The 18,390-nt window shown below is 41.7% G+C and overlaps 1 protein-coding gene across 2 annotated transcripts in view; it reads left to right on the top strand.

Annotated features, from left to right (window-relative positions):
• Window positions 1-1,200: 1,200 nt before the first annotated feature.
• Window positions 1,201-18,390, top strand: part of LOC132383354 (claspin) — a 45,935-nt gene continuing 28,745 nt past the window's right edge. For both annotated transcript variants that reach the window (XM_059954247.1, XM_059954246.1), the window contains exons 1-5: window positions 1,201-1,372; window positions 4,619-4,730; window positions 10,492-10,970; window positions 11,104-11,271; window positions 16,863-16,925. In XM_059954247.1, coding sequence (XP_059810230.1) covers window positions 1,346-1,372; window positions 4,619-4,730; window positions 10,492-10,970; window positions 11,104-11,271; window positions 16,863-16,925 — 849 coding nt within the window. In that variant the 5' untranslated portion in view covers window positions 1,201-1,345. The remainder of the gene's footprint in view (window positions 1,373-4,618; window positions 4,731-10,491; window positions 10,971-11,103; window positions 11,272-16,862; window positions 16,926-18,390) is intronic.

The following is an 18,390-nucleotide window of genomic DNA, read 5'->3' as shown; positions in this document are numbered from 1 at the left end:
ACACACACAAAATGCTGGTGGAACGCAGCAGGCCAGGCTAGGAAGAAGCACAGTCGACGTTTCGGGCCGAGGCTCTTCGTTAGGTCTAACTGAAAGAGGTAGTAAGAGATTTGAAAGTGGGGTGGGGTGGTGGGTGAGGACAAGGGGAACCCTGTGAAGATTTTTACTCTTCATGTATGTGAAGGATATAATAAAGTCAATTCAACTGGGCATGATTTAATAGCACCACAACATAAGTCAAGTTTATTATCATTTCGACCATAAACTACTGGTACAGTACACAGTAAAAATGAAACAACGTTCTTCCAGGACCCTGGTGCTATATGAAACAACACAAAACTACACTAGACTATGTGAGACAGCACAAGGCTACACTAGACTACGTAAAATAACATAAAGACTGCACTAGACTACAGACCTGCACAGGACTACATAAAGTGCACAAAACAGTGCAGGGCAGTACAATAATTAATAAACAAGTCAATAGGCACAGTAGAGGACAAATTACAATAAATGATGTAGATGTCAGCCGAGACTCTGAGTATTGAGGAGTCTGATGGCTTGGGGGAAGACACTTGAGCTTTATCTAGGGCAAGAGTTCCCAACCGGGGGTCCATGGCATATAAAAGGGTGCGAACCCATGGTCTAGTGGCTTTAAGATTGCTGATGAGGCTGACCCATAAGCAACACATCTATAATCAAAGAATGATCTGATTAATGCAGTGTACATTTGTTTAAATGACTCCGTACGTACACCCAACTAAGCACCCTAGCACATTAAGGGCTTTTAAAAAAATTCTCTAGGATTTTATTCACATGCACCTTCCATGTGAACTTTGTGTCCATCCACATACAGTATCTTTACCACTGACCCTTGTTTAGAGATTTACCATATAACTTGAAATCAGTAGTGGGTGTTATGTTCCTTTTAGAAAAACAAATACTTTGAGTATCTTAAACCCCCACCAACATCCCCCTCCCTTGGTAGCTGCCTACCGTTCCCTAACTGCATAATTTATATTCCTGCCTCTCTTCGATGGGTGGAGTTTCGCGCTCGGATGCTATTTATACCGGCGAAAAGGGGGCGGGCCGCCGTTCGCAGGGGCCAATCACGTCGCGGAGGGGGCGGGGCCGCGCGCCAGGCGCCTGCGCACTGCAGCCGCGCGGGAAGCTGATTTGAATCATCGGTTGTGTTGTCGCTGGCTTTTCCCGCTGCCGAGAGGTCAAGATGGGGAAGGGGACGCTTTCACTGTAGATGCCCCGACCGAATGCTCGGCGCCTCAGCCCGTCGGCTCTCCGTGTGCTTTTGCATTTTTAAAAATTGCGCTGACGGCGCTGCTCCGAGATGTCCGTGGCGGAGCCGCGCGGCGAGGTAAGAACCGAGCAAGATGGAGCCGGGCGGTAGCGGGCCCGCTCCCCGGATGGGTCCCGCCGCGGGAGCACAGCAGCCGAAGCCTGTCCAGGCAGCCTCCCCGGCCATTTAACCACCACTGTGCGGCTCCTGCCCTTCGGCAGACCTGTCAGCCGCCGCCGGTTTTCTCCCTGCTGAGTTTAAATGCGCCGTGTTTAATTCCGGTTATTTTGTCCCCCCAGTACCTGCAGATTATCTGCGATATCCCCAGTTCACATCGATGTAGCATTAACCTTTGTTCAAGCTTTGGCGGCAGGTTGGTTGGCAGTTAGTTTATGCTTGGCGGTTTACTCCTAATGTGGTTAAGCAGTGTACTATACACCCTTTTTTTAATATCCTGTATTTTAACCTCTTAAGCCATTGACGTTATTGTAATACAATCTTGAGAACATTTAACTTTCAAATAATACTTCTTTTCATGGGTCAGACTAAAACCGAGCAGTATGAACCTTAATCTTGGATCGCATTATGGAAGATTAAGCATGAGATGGCTGATCTGGGGAAAAGTAATATTTAAATCAGTTGTATTTTCTTTTGATGCCCAGATGTACGATAGTTTTTCTCTCCCAATTCTTACTATCAAACTTGGTGTGTTTGTTGTCCAGAATCACATTAATTCTATCGTTAGAGTGTTAAGAAAGCCCACTATATAATTTTTAAAATTTGTTTTCCTGTTGCATTAGATGCTCTGTATAATAGAGGTCTGTGACATCCCGAAGTCTGTGCCCAAGTTTAGAGTATTCGACCTGAAGCTAACTTTGTTACTCTTTCTGACCTGCCATGTTTTTCTGACACGATCTGATTTTATTTCAGATTTCCAGCATTTGCAGCTTCTTAATTTCCGTTTCTAATGTGTTTTATTTCTAGTTGGGATTTTAGTTTGGTTTCTGTTGGAGGGTGGATAGGGTATGATGGGTTCAGCTGCCTTTGGCAATCACTTTCCTTGACGTTGATCTTTTTTGGCGGACTTGGCAAAGCGACTGTGCAACCAATTTTCTACGTAATAAGCAGTAACAATACAATGCTGTGCAAAAGTTGTAGACACCCTAGATTTCTCATATAAATTTTGTTTCAAATGTTTATGTTTTGTCTTCTGCATTTAGTGTCAGTCGAAAGTAGGAAATTTTAGATTTCCAAAAAAAATAGATGTCACAGAGAAATGTTTGAACTTTGTTAAAGAATGTAACATATTAAGTGTTAGGCAATTTTTCAAATAAAAACTTGATTACTTTGTGGTATTTAGCCCAGTGTATGAGTAAACAAAGGTAACCAGGTGCTAATAATCGAATCACTTGAGTTGACTGAACTAAGCTGATTAACTATCAGAAATGGGTGTAGGAGAAACAAACCAAAAAGTGAGGGTATGACAGTTTAACCTTCAAATCATCAATTCTTCCATTTTGGCATGGGAAGTGTGATCATAGCAACAAGACACAAGGTGGTCAAGTTGCATCAGCAAGAACCCTTGTAAGCAGAAATATCAGGGCAGACAGGAGTTTCAAGTTGTGCTGTCAAAGGTCTTCTGAAGAAGCACAAAAACAAGTAAGGTTGAGTACCACAAACGCAGTGGCCATCCAGGAAACTGAGTGCAGCAAACAAAAGAGATTTATCAAACTGATGCCTCTTCTAAATCAGAAGAAATTCATCACTGCTAGCAAATCTGAAATCACAGACACCACTGGAACCCATATCCACTTCCTTCTACAGACTGGAGATGTCTTGATGAGTGCTGTCTATGGAAGAGTTACTGCCAAAAAGCTATTGCTACAAAATGGAAACAAAGCCAAGAGGTTTGCTTATAACACAAGGACTTAGGGTGCTGAATAATGGCAGCAAGTGATCACGACTGATGAGTCAAAATTTGAAATTTTTGGCCCAAACAGGAGCTGGAGAGTGCTACGTGGATGGGTGTCTAGAGCCAATAGTGAAACACGGCAGATGCTCCCTGCAGGGTTAGCACTGCATTTCTGCAAATGGAGTTGGTGATCTCGTCAAAATCGATGGGATTGTCAATACTGAGAAGTACAAGCAGATTCTCATCCATCTTGTACTACTGTCAGGGAGGCGTCTGACTGGTTCCAACTTCATTCTGCAGCAGGACAATGACCCCAAATACGCAACCAAGGTCATAAAGAACTATATTCAGCAAAAAGGAGAGCAAGGAGTTCGGCAATAGATGGTATGGCTTCAGGGCCTCGACCTCATCGTCATCAAGGCTGTCTACATTTACCTGGATACACTGAGCAAGCGAAACAGCTAAAGCTTGCGGAAGAACGATGGCAAATTCTCCAAGATGCTTGGAACAACCTGCCCGTCAATTCTCTTATGAAACTGCAGGATAGTTTACCTAAGATAATTGATGCAGTTTTAAAGGCAAAGAGTGGTCACATCAAATATTTATTTGATTTAATTTTTTTTTACTGTTTACTGCTTGTATGATAACTTTTTGATATTTACGAACATTTTGATATTTTTGAAAGCATCTTCACTTTACAGAATTTTTTACATGGGACGAAGACTTGCACCATACTGTAAATAATAACAAGAAATAACAAGCATTTCCATTTTTTGATAAATACTAAAACTCAAACACTTAAACTATGGGTTAGATATACTTTAACTTACTGGATTAGAATAGCAAGGCCTGCTAATTTGTGTTAAATTTGGAATAAAGGCATCTAGTATCATAATGGTGTCCACACAGAACTTCAAGGAAGGAAATTTTAGTCCTTGCCAGTTAGTCACAAAGCAAGCAGTTGATTCTTTGCTCTTCTCTGAAAAACCTGGAAAGCTGACCTGTGGTGGGGTGATTGGGCATGGAAGCATTGCTGCTCCCAGCAAATTGTACATCCTCTGAACGTTCACAAAGCTTGGATAATGTTATGTGTGCAACACCGTGTGCAGTGGTATTATAAATTAAAACACATTGCAAGATCTTGTATGAAAAACATAAATCTCATTCTAGCATGTGCTTTCGTCTGTTAATTTTTTTTGCAGATAATGAATTATAGTAGTAAATTTGGTTACTTTCCCAAAATAGAGCGGTTATAATACCACAGTAAATAGAGAGATATTTGCAGTCTGAACACAGCACTCACTTTAAGCCATTTCTCCATCAATAGTTCAACTCAATATGTCAACAAATAGGTGCTGTTTCTGTTGTGGCCAATGCTGAAATAGTCATCCTGTGTTTATATTTATTTCCAGCTGAATCTTGTCGAAGAAGAGAAAACAGTTGACAGTGATACTGACAGTGGTAAAGGAAGTTGTGGAATGGACTCCCTGCACTCCAACAAGGAATTGAGTCATTTTAATGGAGGTTTGTGTTCTTTCCCTACTGTATGACTTTAAGTTATCAGCTCCTTGGTCTCATCTAATCTAAAATCTCTTTTGCGTTATGGAATTGAATTGTTTCTGTACAGGAGGCAGCTGTTTGGGTCAGTGTGCACACACTGGCTCATTGCAGGCTAATCCAGCCAGTTCCATTCCGTGCAGTTCTGCAAATCAAATAGCTGTCTAATTGCTATTTGAAATTCCTGATTGGCTTTTTCTTTCACTGTAGCAGGTACAGAGCTCCAGATGATCATCATTTAGTTTTTTGTTCTCACACAAATTAATGTACTCGTATCTTTTGCTAATCGTTTTTAATCTATGACTCTTGGTTCTTGAACCATTCAGAAGTAGAATTTGCTTTTCTTTTTTTAACAGTTGTGATCTTTAACATTTGTTTCTCCCATTTGTGGTCTTCTACTTCCAGCATGGGTTCAGAAAGGGGAAATCATGTTTTACTAAAATCCTGCAGTTCTATGAAGAGGCGACTAAAATTTATATTAACAATAGAGTGCTTGATATCATTTACTTGGACTTTCAGAAGGCTTTTGACAATGTACCCCACAAGAGGTTAATAATCAACTTACAGGAGGTAGGGTTTCAGGTTGATGTGTGTGAATGGGTGCAGAACTGGCTTAAAAACAGAAAACAATGAGTTAGGATGAGAGCATCATTTTCAAACATAGAAGATGTTAAAAGTGGGATCCTGCAGTGATCAGAATTGGGTCTGCAGCTGTTTTTAATTTACATTAATGATTTGGATAAACACAACAAATAAACTAGTAAAGTTTGCAGATGACACAAAATTGGGTGGTGCGGTTAATATTATTCAGGAAGCAGAATCAATACATTTCGATCTAAATAGAATCCAGAAGTAGAAATATTAGATATAAATATATAATGGGGGTGGTCTTGAGTTAGAAAATGCACTGTATGAGAAGGATTTGGGCGTCCTGGTAGACTCATCACTATCAACATCTGGACAGTGCACGAAAGCGATTAGGAAGGTTAATAGAATGTAGAGCTATATAATGTGCTCAGTGGAATTAACGACTAGATTTGTTCTTGTTTAACTGTAAAATGCACATGTGAGGCCACACCTTGAGTACTGTGTACAATTTTGGTCTCCAGGTTTTGTGAGGGATGTGAAGGTACTGGAGAGAGTTCAGAGAAGGGTGACGAGACTTTTTCCAGACCTGTGGGGTATGATCTATGAAGAAAAACTGTAAGAATTAAATTTTTTTAGCTTAAGTAGACATAGAATGAGAGGAGACAAAATAGAAGTGTTCAAGATCATTCGGGGTATAAGTAGATGTCGGCTGCTGCTTCAGAATTAATCCATCATCGAAGATACAGGGCCATAGGTGGAGACTGGTTAAAGGGAGATTTCAAACTAATATCAGGAAGCATTTCTTTACACAGTGAGTTGCGGACATGTGGAACAAACTACCTAGTTGTGTAGGTGAGAATAGTACCTTAGAGGCTTTCAAATCTAATCTCGATAGTTACTTCAACACATTATGTGGATAGGAATTTGGCAAGCTTTGTTGGGCCAGATAGATAGATTGGCTTTAATGATCCGTAAGGAAATCAGTGTCACAGTAGCATTACAAGTACACAGATATAAATATTAGAAAAGAAGTAAGAAAGAATAATAAAAAAAAGTAAGTTACCTCAAACAGTATAACAGGAGGGGGTTATCACTTCCCTGGCTGTATGTTGACTCATTATACAGCCTAATGGCTAAGGGTAAGAACGACCTTGTAAAACGCTCTTTGGAACAGTGCAGTTGTCGTAGTCTATTACTAAAAGTGCTCCTCCATTCAGCCAAGGTGGCATGCAGAGAGCCAGAAACATTGTCCAGAATTGCCAGGATTTTCCGTAGGGACCTTTGTTCTACCACAGACTTAGTGTCTAGTTTGACTTCTATAACAAAGCCAGCCTTTCTGATCAGAGATTAAGCCTGTTGGCATCACCTGTTTTGCATACCACTGCAGAGAAGATTGTACTGCTGACAACAAGCTGGTAGAATATGTGAAGGAGAGGCTTGCATACTTCAAAGGACCTCAGTCTCCTCAGGATGTTGAGGCAACTCTGGCCTTTCTTGTACATGGCCTCTCTGTTGGTGCTCCACTCATGTCTGTCACCCAGTAGAGCCCTCAAGTACTTGTAGGTCCTCAGCACATCCACGTCCTCACCATCAATAGTAACAGGGAGCAGAAAAGGCTTAGGAACAGGGAGAATGGCCTGTTCTTGTCAAAAACTTTCTGTTCTTCTAAAGTACATTGATTGTATGTCCATAGAGTAAATCTAGGCACAAGAGTGTCTGTATATAAGATGACCCTGACAGGAAATGATGAAGTTTTGGTGGTGGTGAGGTGGAGGTGCTGATCAGTCTTGCTGCTTGGGGAATGTTACTGTTTTTGAGCCTGGTTGTTCCCTCCTCCCTGATCAGAGCAGGACAAACAGTCCATGAGTAAGATGGGTGGGGGCCTTCGTGATGTTGCTAGCCTTATTCACTGTTTTCCATATTTTACTGATAATAGAGCATGGAATTTATCCAGGCCATGACTTTACTCACTGCAACTGGGCCTCCAGACTCTGCTTCTCTCCCCGCCCCCCCCCCCCCCCCACCACTCTCCAAACCCACGTCTCTCAGTCTCCACTGTCACCTCTTGGTCCTTAAGCCTCTATTTTCCTCCCACCACACCTTGTTGAACACTCCAACTCTGCTCTAGCAACACCAACTCGCTTTCTCCTCAACCCAGGTCTCAGTTCTAATCCTTGCTGTGTCTTTACCATGCCCTCCAACCTTCCCCACTCTGAGGCAGAGTGTTCTGTCCTCAGCAAGGGCCTTACCTTTGTTTCCCTTCTCCCACACCTCTGAGCTCTGTGCCCACCAAGATGTTGCACTCTCCTGTTGCCTCTGTCTCCAAGCCCACTTCTTTAACAAGAATTCCATGTCCCGCACTGATGACCTCTTCTCCTGTCTTTAACCCTGCTCCTATTGGACACCACACTCTGGTTCTCTGCCTGCTCTGGACCTTTCCATCTCAAAATACTGATGAGACATTAACCATTGTGACTTCAGCATTCCTCTCTCCTCCTCAAAACTTGCCCATTTCTGCATGCGCTGCCCTCTACTCTCTCCACACCAATCCCAACCTTGCCATCAAACCCACGGACAAAGTGGGTGCTATTTTAGTATAGGGCACTGACCTCTAAACTCAGTCACCTCATCACCTACCTCTTGAAGAGGACTACACTTCAGAACATCAGAAAACTGTCTCCTTACATCATAACTGACCTCATCAAATCTGGAGGCCTCCCATCCACTGCCACCAAACTCATAGTTCCCTTACCCCACACTGATTGCTTCTACTTCCTACCCAAGATCCATAAACCTGACTGTCCGGGTAAGCCCTTTGTCTTTGCTTGTTCCTGCCCCACTGAACGTATGTCCTCATACCTCAACTCCATTCTATCCCCCTTGATTCTTCCCACCTACATCTGTGACACTTCTCATGCTCTCGAACTCACTAGAAACTTTTCAATTCTCTGGCCCTGACCGCTTCATTTTCACCATGCATGTTTGGTCCCTATATATTTCTATAACCTAGCAAAAAGGCTTCAAAGCTCTCCTCTTTATCAAAAGAACCTACCAATTCTCCTCCCCCCCACCACCACCACCCTACTCCATCTGGTAGAAATGGTCCTCACCCTCAATAATTCTTACATCGACTCCTCGCACTTGCTCCAGACTTGAGGGTAGACATGTGCCCCTGTTATGCTTGCCTAATAATTCGCTAGGTAGAACAGTCCATGCTCCAAGCCTTCCCCAGTAATACTCCCTGTCTCTTCCTTCGCTACAAAGATGACTGCATGGATCTGCTTCATGCATCCATGCTGAGCTTGTCAATTTCATCAACTTTGCCTCTAGCTTCCACCCTGCTCAGATATTCACTTGGTCCATTTCTGACACTTCGCTCTCCTTCCTCAATCTCTCTGTCTCCATCTCGAGACAAACTGTCAACAAACTTTTCATAAACCTACCAATTACCTTTGTAATCTTGCCTGTACCTCTTCCTACCCTGCTTCTTCCCTTGTCTGTTTATCCCTTTTCACTCTCTTGTAAAAGATGCTATTCCCTTTTCTCAGTTCCTCCTTGCTCCATCACATCAGTTTCCAGGATGCAGCTTTCCTTTCAGAACATCATTGATGTGCTACAGCTTCAAACAGCAGAGTTTCCCTTCCTCCACTCTTTGTGCTTCCCTCACCTGCATCTCCTCCATTTCCTGAACATCTCCGCTCACCCCATCTTCCTGCTAGCTTAACAGTAAAGTTCCTCTTGTCTTTGCCTACCATCCCATGAGCCTCTGCATCCAACACATAATTGTCCACAACTTCCGGATCGCCAAAGGGATCCCGCCACAAAACATATTTTTACCTCACACCCTCCACTTTCCACAGGGACCACTCCCTTTGTGATTCTCTTCTCCATTCATTCCTCCCCACTAATCTCCCTTCTGATACTTATTCCTCCAAACGGCCTAAGTGCTAAACCTACCCATTCGTGTCCTTCATTACCTCCATTTAGGGGCCCCAAACAGTCCTTCCAGGTCAGGCAACTCTTCAACTGTGAATCTGCTGGGGTCATCTAATATGTTCAGTGCTCCCAATGTGGTCTCCTCTACATTGGTGAGACCATCGCAAATTGGGAAAACATCTCATTGAGTACCTCTACTACATCTGCCAAAAGCTGAATTTTCCAGTGGCCAACCGTTTTAATTCCGATTCCCATTCCATTCCATTGTCAGTCCATGGCCAACAGCTGTATTCTGTCTGGGTAGCTTCTAACCTGATGGCATGAATATTGATTTCCCCTTCCAGTTTAAAAAAAAACTTCCTCCTTCTATTCTCCACTTTGGCTTTTTACCTCTTCAGACCTACCTCTCATTCCCCCTGAGTTCTCCCACCCCTCCTTCTGTTTCTCCTACGGTCCACTCTCCTCTTCTATCCAACTCCTTCCACTCCAGTCCTTTACCTTTCCTACCCACCTGCTTCACCTGTCTTCTTGCTTGTTCTGCTGCTAGATTGTTGTGATCAGCAGACACTCTAAAAATTTAATACTGTGCCTTTTCTTAAATTTCTGCAACCAACTTGCTGAATGTTCACAATTTCCTTCAATTTTCAGTTCATCATGATAGATCTTTGCTTCTTTAATGATCAGCATACCGTAAAATAGCATATGTTCACTCAGACTCTGATGATATATGATCGAGATCTATAATTTTCACTTTATGCTGTGCTTTCCTATTTTTCATAAACTTCAGTTCATTACATTTATGGGAACCTTCCCATCACCTTGTGGAATTTTCCACTTGTGACATCTTAGAAGCTTTCTAAAAAAAAATTTCAGTGGTTACAGATTTTATAATTTTGTATAAGGGATATGTAACCTATAATACGAAGACCTGCTTCTGACAGTTTTGGTATGTTTACGTTTTTGAATTTGGGAATTGTTACTTTTCTCCTTTTTTTTTTCCCCTATCATATGGTCAATTGGTTGTTTAGGAGAATGGTAATATACTGTGCATCAAAGTGCAAATTAAATCAAGTTTAAAAAAATTGTCTAAAATGCTGAAGTATTTGCATTTATTGATAAAGTACATTGATAGAGAATATAATGTAACTAATACTGTTGAAAGAACATATCAAGATTTATTTAACTTAAGTGTGTTTTGTCCCAGACTCGGATGAGGAAATTTTTGCCTGCAAAAAGGTGAAGAGAAAACCTCTACAAGACAGCGACTGTGATGAAGATTTAAGTAATGCAAAAAATGTTAGCAGTTCCAAGTTGGATAGTGCGACTGATGATGAGGAGCAAAACCAGAACAGCAATGCTGTAGATAAACACAAAAGCAAAAAGTTACATCGAGTTCGGAGGGTGACAATGAACAGTGGTGAGAGTGACTCTAATACTGACAGTGACTGCCAAGCTACGGTAACAAAACCCTATTTTTTGAGCAGTGAAGATGAAGCTGAAGACTTACAACCTGGAAGTTCTCAGTTAGATCGTTCTTCAGGTAGTCAAGAAATTCATAAAAGTTCAATGTTTCATGAAGAACAAGCAACTCAAAAGAACAAATCCCAGCGATCACGAGACAAAAAGAAGAAACAACTAGAAACAATTGAGAAACTGAAAAGAAAAAAGAAACAAAAAAAGCAGGTATTGAAATGGATCCTTAACACACATAAGCCAACTAAAACTTGCGTTCAATGACATTTTAGATTTTATCTTGGTTTTTGGAATAATTTGGCTAGGTTAATCACATTAAGTTCTCTGAATACCTTAATTCTAGGAAGTGTCTGCAGATTTGAAGACTGCAGATGATAGCGGGTGTCTATTAAACAACAGTGATCTGTTTGAGACCGAAATGGATGATGAGAATGAACTCATTGGAGAAGAACATGTGTTTTCGTTAGATGCCATACGAACAGCAGTGAAAAAGAAAGCAAAGCAACCTAAAGTGAGTGAAGCTTGATTGTTTTTTAAACTTGCATTTTTGTAAATTTTGTGGCATGATATTAACTGTTGTTGGAATATGGCACCTCCAATTTTAAACTGATATCTGATTGTGTTTTGGTATTACCCCTTAGTTTTGCAGGCTCTGGACAATTTTAGATATGAAGTAAAATTAAAGTTGGCATTTTTTTTAGAGCAGAGGTGGGAGAAGGGTGATTTATTTGGGGATATTGTTAATGAGGTGGCATGTGTTTAAGATGTTGAGTAGAAAGGTAAAAGAAGGGTAGAGGATTAATTTACTTCCAATTTGGCCAATTAATCTCTGGTTAAAGGGTCCTGGAGGGTAACACTTCTCTTGTTTAAGAGAAATGTAGATTCAGCTGTTAGTATGTCATAATTCACATACCTATGATACGAGAGCTAGGAAGAATAACACCATTACAAGAATGTAATTAACCAAATTAATATCTTCTGTGTTGTAAATATCTTTGCTTCTGTAATGTTACTCCTAGTTTGCAATATTTTATCCCACTGGCCAGAGAAACGTGCATCAGTTTGTTGACTTTAAGTATAACATTGAAGAAGAATCAAGTGTAAGATTAATCAGTGCATGCGATGTACTTAGTATATTTTCATTGTGATGCGTTGTGGCTATTTGGCCCATCCATTCAATGCTGGCTCTAGGAGCATTCATCACTTGTTTCACTGAAACCAAGTGAAAGTTAATGAATTTTTCTCAGTATGTTTACCATTAGCAAAAGGTGACTTAGAATCTGAAGATGTAGAATCCTTGTGGGTAGAGTTAAGAAAACTGCAAGGGTAAGATGACCTTGATGGGAGTTATTTACAGGCCTCTGAACAACAGCCAGGATGTGGTCTACAAATTACAGCGGAAGGTAGAAAAAGCATGTAAAAATGGCAATATTGCATTATTCATGGGGCATTTCAATATGCAGATAGATTGGGAAAATCAAGTTGATACCTCCGAGATGGCTTTTAGGAGCAGCTTGTGATTGAGCCCATCAGGGGATCTGCAATTCTGGATTGGCTGTTGTGTAATGAACTGGATATGATTAAGGAGCTTTTGGTAAAGAACCCTTAGGAAATAGTGATCATAATATGATAGAATTCACCCTGCAATCTGAGAGAATCTAAAGTCAGGTGTATCAGTATTACAGTGGAGTAAGGGGAGTTACAGGAACATGAGAGAGGAGCTGACCAAAGTTGATTGGAAGGGGACACTAGCAGGGATGATGGCAGAGCGGCAATGGCTGGAGTTTTGGGGAACAATTTGAAAGGCACAGGATCCCAAAGACGAAGAAGTATTTGAAAGGCAGGATAACACAACCATGGCTGACATGGGAAGTAAAAGCCACTATAAAAGCAAAAGAGAGGGCTTGTATAATTGAGCAAATATTAGTGAGAATTTAGAGAAATCAGAAATGTTAAAAAAAAATAACACCCCATATGAAGGTAAGCTAGCCAATAATATCAAGTGTATTTTTTCAGATACATAAAGAGTAAAACAGAGGTGAGGTTAGATATTGGACCGCTGTAAGAACGATGCTGGAGAGATGGTAATAGAGGAGAAGGAAATGGCAGACAAACTGAATAAGTATTTTCCTTTAATCTTCACTGTGGAAGACACTAGTAGTATGCTGGATGTTTGAGTATGTCAAGGGGCAGAAGTGCTTGGGAAACTGAAAGGTTTGAAGTTAGGTAAGTCACCTAAGCCTAATGGACTACACCACGGGGTTCTTAAAGAGGTAGCTGAAAAGATTGTGGAGGCATTAGTAATGATCTTTCAAGAATCAATAGATTCCAGAGGACTGGAAAATTGCAAATGCAACTCCATTCCTTAAGAAGGGAGGGAGGCAGATGAAAGCAAATTTTAGGCCAGCTAACCTGACCTTATTGATTAGGAAGACGTTGCAGTCAATTGTTAAGGATGTGATTTTAGGGTACTTGGAAGCACATGACAAAATTGGCTAAAGCCAATGTGGTTTCCTTAAGGGAAAATCTTGTATAACAACTGTGTTGGAATTCTTTAAAGAAATAACAAGCAGGATAGATGAAGGAGAACCTCTGGATAAAAACACAAAATGCTGGCAGAACTCAGCAGGCCAGACAGCATCTATGGGAGGAGGTAGTGACGATGTTTCGGGCTGAAACCCTTCATCAGGAGTGAAGTAACATGGGATGGTCGAGGGGGGATAAGAAGTGGTGGGAGGGATGAAGTAGAGAACTGGAAAGTGATAGGCAGAAGAAAAATGGGCTAGGGGGGAGGTGGAGAATTATGGGAAATAAGAGAGAAAGAAAGGTAGGGCTGGGGGGAGTTTATAGTGAGGGGGGAAAAGAGAGAGAAAGAGAATCAGACTAAAATTATAGATAGGGATGGAGTAAGAGGGGGGGGGCAGGGGTATCAATGGAAGTCTGTGAGTTGAATGTTCATGCCGGCAGGTAGGAGGCTACCTAGGCGGGAGATAAGGTATTGCTCCATCGACCTGCGTGTGGCCTCATCTTGACTGTAGAGGAGGCCATGGAGAGACATATCGGAGTGGGAGTGGTCTGTGAAAGCCCACTCTCGGCTTTCCTCAGGGATCGCTCCCTATGCAACTCACTTGTCCATTCATCCCTCCCCACTGACCTCCCTCCAGGCACTTATCCCTGCAAACGGAAGAAGTGCTACACCTGCCCCCACATTTCTTCCCTCACCACCATCCTAAGCCCCAGACAGTCCTTTCAGGTGAGGCACCATTTCACCTGCGAGTCAGCTGGGGTGATATACTGTATCCGGTGCTCCCAATGTGGCCATTTATACATTGGGGAGACCTGCTGCAGACTGGGAGACCATTTCGCCGAACACCGGCGCTCAGTCCTCCAGCAGTAGCGGGATCTCCTTGTGGCCACACACTTCAATTCCACAGACCACACCCACTCCGATATGTCTGTCCATGGCCGCCTCTACCGTCAAGATGAGGCCACACGTAGGTCGATGGAGCAATACCTTATCTCCCGCCTAGGTAGCCTCCTACCTACCGGCATGAACATTCAACTCACAGACTTCCATTGATACCCCTGCCCCCCCCCCCCGCCTTACTCCATCCCTATCTATAATTTTAGTCTGGTTCTCTTTCTCTCTCTTTTTCCCCCCTCACTACAATCTCCCCCTAGCCCATTTCCCTCCAGCCTATCACTTTCTAGCTCTCTACTTTATCCCTCCCCCCACTTCTTATCTCTTCTCCCCCCCCCCCCCCCGACCATCCCATGTTACTTCACTCCTGATGAAGGGTTTCAGCCCAAAACATCGTCACTACCTCCTCCCATAGATGCTGTCTGGCCTGCTGAGTTCTGCCAGCATTTTGTGTTTTTATTTACTTCCAGCATCTGCAGATTCACTCATGAGAACCTCTGGATGTTGTGGTACTTGGACCATCAGAAGGCCTTTGACATGGTGCTGCACTTGAGGCTGCTAAACAAGACAAGACCCCAGGGTATTACAGGAAATATATTAGCATGGATAAAGCATTGGCTGATTGGCAGGAGGCAGAGTGGGAATAAAGGGATGCTTTTCTGATTGGCTGCTAATGACTAATGGTGTTCCACAGGGGTCTGTGTTGGGACCGCTTTTTGTTTTGCATTGTATGTCAACATTTTGAATGATGAAATTGATGACTTTGTGGCCAAGTTTGCGGACAATATGAAGATAGGTGGAAGGGCAGGTAGTGCTGGGGGTAGCAGAAAGGCTGCAGAAGGACTGTGCAAGATTAGGGTAATGGGGATTGAGGTCGCAGATAGAATACTGGGTCAGGAAGTGTATGGCCATGCACTTTAGTAGAACGAATAAAAGCAAAGATTATTTTCTAAACGGAGAAAATTTAAAAATCCAAGGCGCAAAGAGCTTTGGGAGTCCTTGCAGGATTCCCTCAAGGTTAATTTGCAGGTTGAATTGTTGGTGTGGAAGGCAAATGCAATGTTATCATTCGTTTTCAGAGGACTAGAATATAAAAGCAAGGATGTAATGCTGAGGCTGTATAAGTCAGTAGTAAGGCCTTGCTTGGAGTATTGTAAACAGCTTTGGTCCCCTTATTTAGGGAAGGATGTGCTGACATTGGAGAGGGTTCAGAGGAGGTTCACAAAAATGATTCTGGGATTGAAAGGAATTATATGAGGAGCGTTTGATTGCTCTGAGCCTGCATTCACTGGAATTCAGAAGAATGATGGGGGAATCCCGTTGAAGCCTATTGAATGTTGTACGGCCTTGATAGAGTGGGTGTGGAGAGGATGATTACTATGTTGGGGGCAACTAAGACCAGAGGGCACAGCCTCAAAATAGTGAGACATCCATTAAGAACAGAGATGAGGGATTTCTTTAGCCTGATGTGGTGAATCTGTGGAATTCATTGTCCCAGGTCACTATGGAGGCTAGGTCACTGGCCGCATTTAAGCCCAAGGTTGATGGGTCCTTGATTAGTCAGGGCATGAAAGATGGGGAGAAGGCAGGAAAATGTTGTTGAGAGGGAAGTGGATCAGCCATGATGAAATGGTGGAGCCAACTTGATGGATCGAATATCCTAGTTTTGCTCCTATGTCTTATGGCCCTATTGTCTACTAGAGATTGTGCAAAATACAAAATTCCTGCCTCTTCCTTGCATAAGTTGAATTTGGACATTTTGAATGACCCTTGGGAGCCAAGGATATTGTTCCAACAACTGTCTCAAAAGTGAAATTCTATTATTTGTCTTTGTACCCTATCGATATTACCTTACTAGTCTTGGCTGCCGTGGTTTCCAGTTGTGTGAACAAGAGTACACCAAGAAGCTAGAACTTTTGATAATTGGCATTATTTAAAAAATATATAACTGATATTTGGAAAAAGAAAGGCTGCTGAAAGCATCTAAATAGAAATTAATATCACATTAGACTGGAATATTGCAAGGCTTTGCTTTTCATAGCCTTGCAATTCATGAAGAAATAAATACAGATGTGTACCAAAACTTCGACTGTACTCTTTTTCATAGATACTGTTGGCCTGCTGAGTTCCTCCAGCATTTTGTGTATGTGGCTCAGATTTCCAGCATCTGCAATTTTTCTCTTGTTTGTAATACAGACATAGATCTTCACTTCTGACTTGAGCACAAATTTCCATAGCATAAATACTGTAGAATCTCAGCCAGGTGGAGGTCTGTTACTGAACTCCTTGTGGGATCCAGTGTTGATGTTATGATTCTGTCCATGGGTTTAGAATGTTGCTGTTAGTTTGAAATTTGCTTACATTTAAAGTTAAATACTAAAGGTTCACAATTCCTTGGTCTTCCTAATTTTCCCTGGTTAGAGCTGGTGTTTGTTTTTTCTTGTAAGATAAAGATTGCAAGCCATCTGGGCTGATTCTGTCTTTGATTTTCAGTTCCTAATTTGTGATGGTTAACAGTTTGTCCTATTATAAGTTGCTTTGTTGTTAAAATGCTTGTATTCCATTTTAATGAGGATTCCTTTCCTGTAGTTTATAGACATCATGGACCACAATTAGATTGCATATTGAATCATGAAATATGATGTGCTGCTGTATTTCTCAGTTTCTTTTTCTTATTCTAGAATCTTGGTCCTTCTGAAAATCTCCATGACTATGAAGAGCAAGGACATAAAGATGGGAAAAAGGTGATAGCATATGTGAATTTTATTTACTTCATTGTCCAACAGTGTAGTCCTATTGCATTCAGTCTGCAGTTTAGGAAAACGATGATGAAACTTCTGTCAGTCAGGGTTGACCATGGATGTTGAGTCTTAGCTGTCTAGATCCACAAGCCTGGATATTACAATATGGAGAGCAAACTGTTGCCCATGTAGCCAGCAGCCCCGCCTCACAATTCTGATGAACCCAAGGAACGGTAGAGATCGATACGATTTGGCACCAGCAGTATGGCAGGAGTTGCTAATCAACGCTGAACTCAATGTAGGACTCCCTTAGGGACTCCAGCTCCAGATTTTTCCCTCTAGGTTTGCTCCCGAAGTCTTACGCATGAGTGGGTACAGCCGCAAGGCAGTGGAGGGTTGAGATCAAAGTTTTCCTTCTCCTAGATGAGCTGACAAGCCCCAACTGCCTGAACTGCCTGTAACCTGCCTTTGCCCCTTCCCCTGTCAGTAGAAGCAGTTCCACCAAACTTAGTGGCTAAGCCATACATGAAGGCTAGGAGCTGAACTTTGTTGTCAGAGGCTATTTGAGACACATACCATTTTCAGCATTTAATAGGTAGTGGGAGCTTGTCCCCACCACCACTCCCGGCTGTAACAATCTTGAGGAACCATTTAAAAAAATAACCTCTCTAAAATTATGTCAATAGTCAGTTTTAAAAATGTTGATAAAATTGAAGTCCAAGTCATTTAAAAGAACTTTAATGTGAGCTCTTTCGTTTCCCGTTACAATAATTCCACTGTTGACCTTGTCATTGCCCATTACAAGTTATATTTCTACTTAACTGCCTAATAAGATGGTTAGTTCTTGCATTGCTTGCAACGTTAACAAGTTAACTGTGGTGCTCTCGTTAAAATGCTCAACTTGATCTAGTTGATATTTTTCAAGTAAATCTCCAATACTCTGCTGCTTGACCATTTAAAATATATATATTAGTTCAGCATTTTCCTTATCAAGTTGTTTTCGACCAAGCTCTGGTTCTGACATTCCTTTTTAAAATCACTAGGTTCATTGCGGCAGTTATAATTCTACTGGTTAACCTCTCTTTTAACAAAAACAAGGTGTCTTGGAGTACTAATACACATTGTAATCAAATTTGCTTGTTCCGCATTGCCAAAGTCTGGAGAGTGGCAGATTAATTATGTAGTTATACTAGTTGAGCTATAACTGCAGTATCACAGAGAAAAAGTAGCTGGTATTGCAAATTCACTTGTTTAATCATGCCTCTCCTTTGCTGTGATAGCTAAATACAAGAGAACATCTAGAGAAACTCAAGACAATTCTTTGAATGCAGTCTACAAACAAATTACTTTTATGCCTGCTAGGACTTGCTTACTATGTATTAAATAAAAGGAGTATTCAGCTTTCTAAACAACTTCCTGAAAGTTCCAGAGTATTACATTGTCCTGATATTTGTAATTTAAATCTGAG

The sequence above is a fragment of the Hypanus sabinus genome, chromosome 30 (assembly GCF_030144855.1).
Source record: "Hypanus sabinus isolate sHypSab1 chromosome 30, sHypSab1.hap1, whole genome shotgun sequence".
NCBI classification, from domain to species: Eukaryota; Metazoa; Chordata; class Chondrichthyes; order Myliobatiformes; family Dasyatidae; genus Hypanus; species Hypanus sabinus.
The sequence above is the reverse complement of the archived record's forward strand: the minus strand, read 5'-3'. Positions and strand labels throughout refer to the sequence as shown.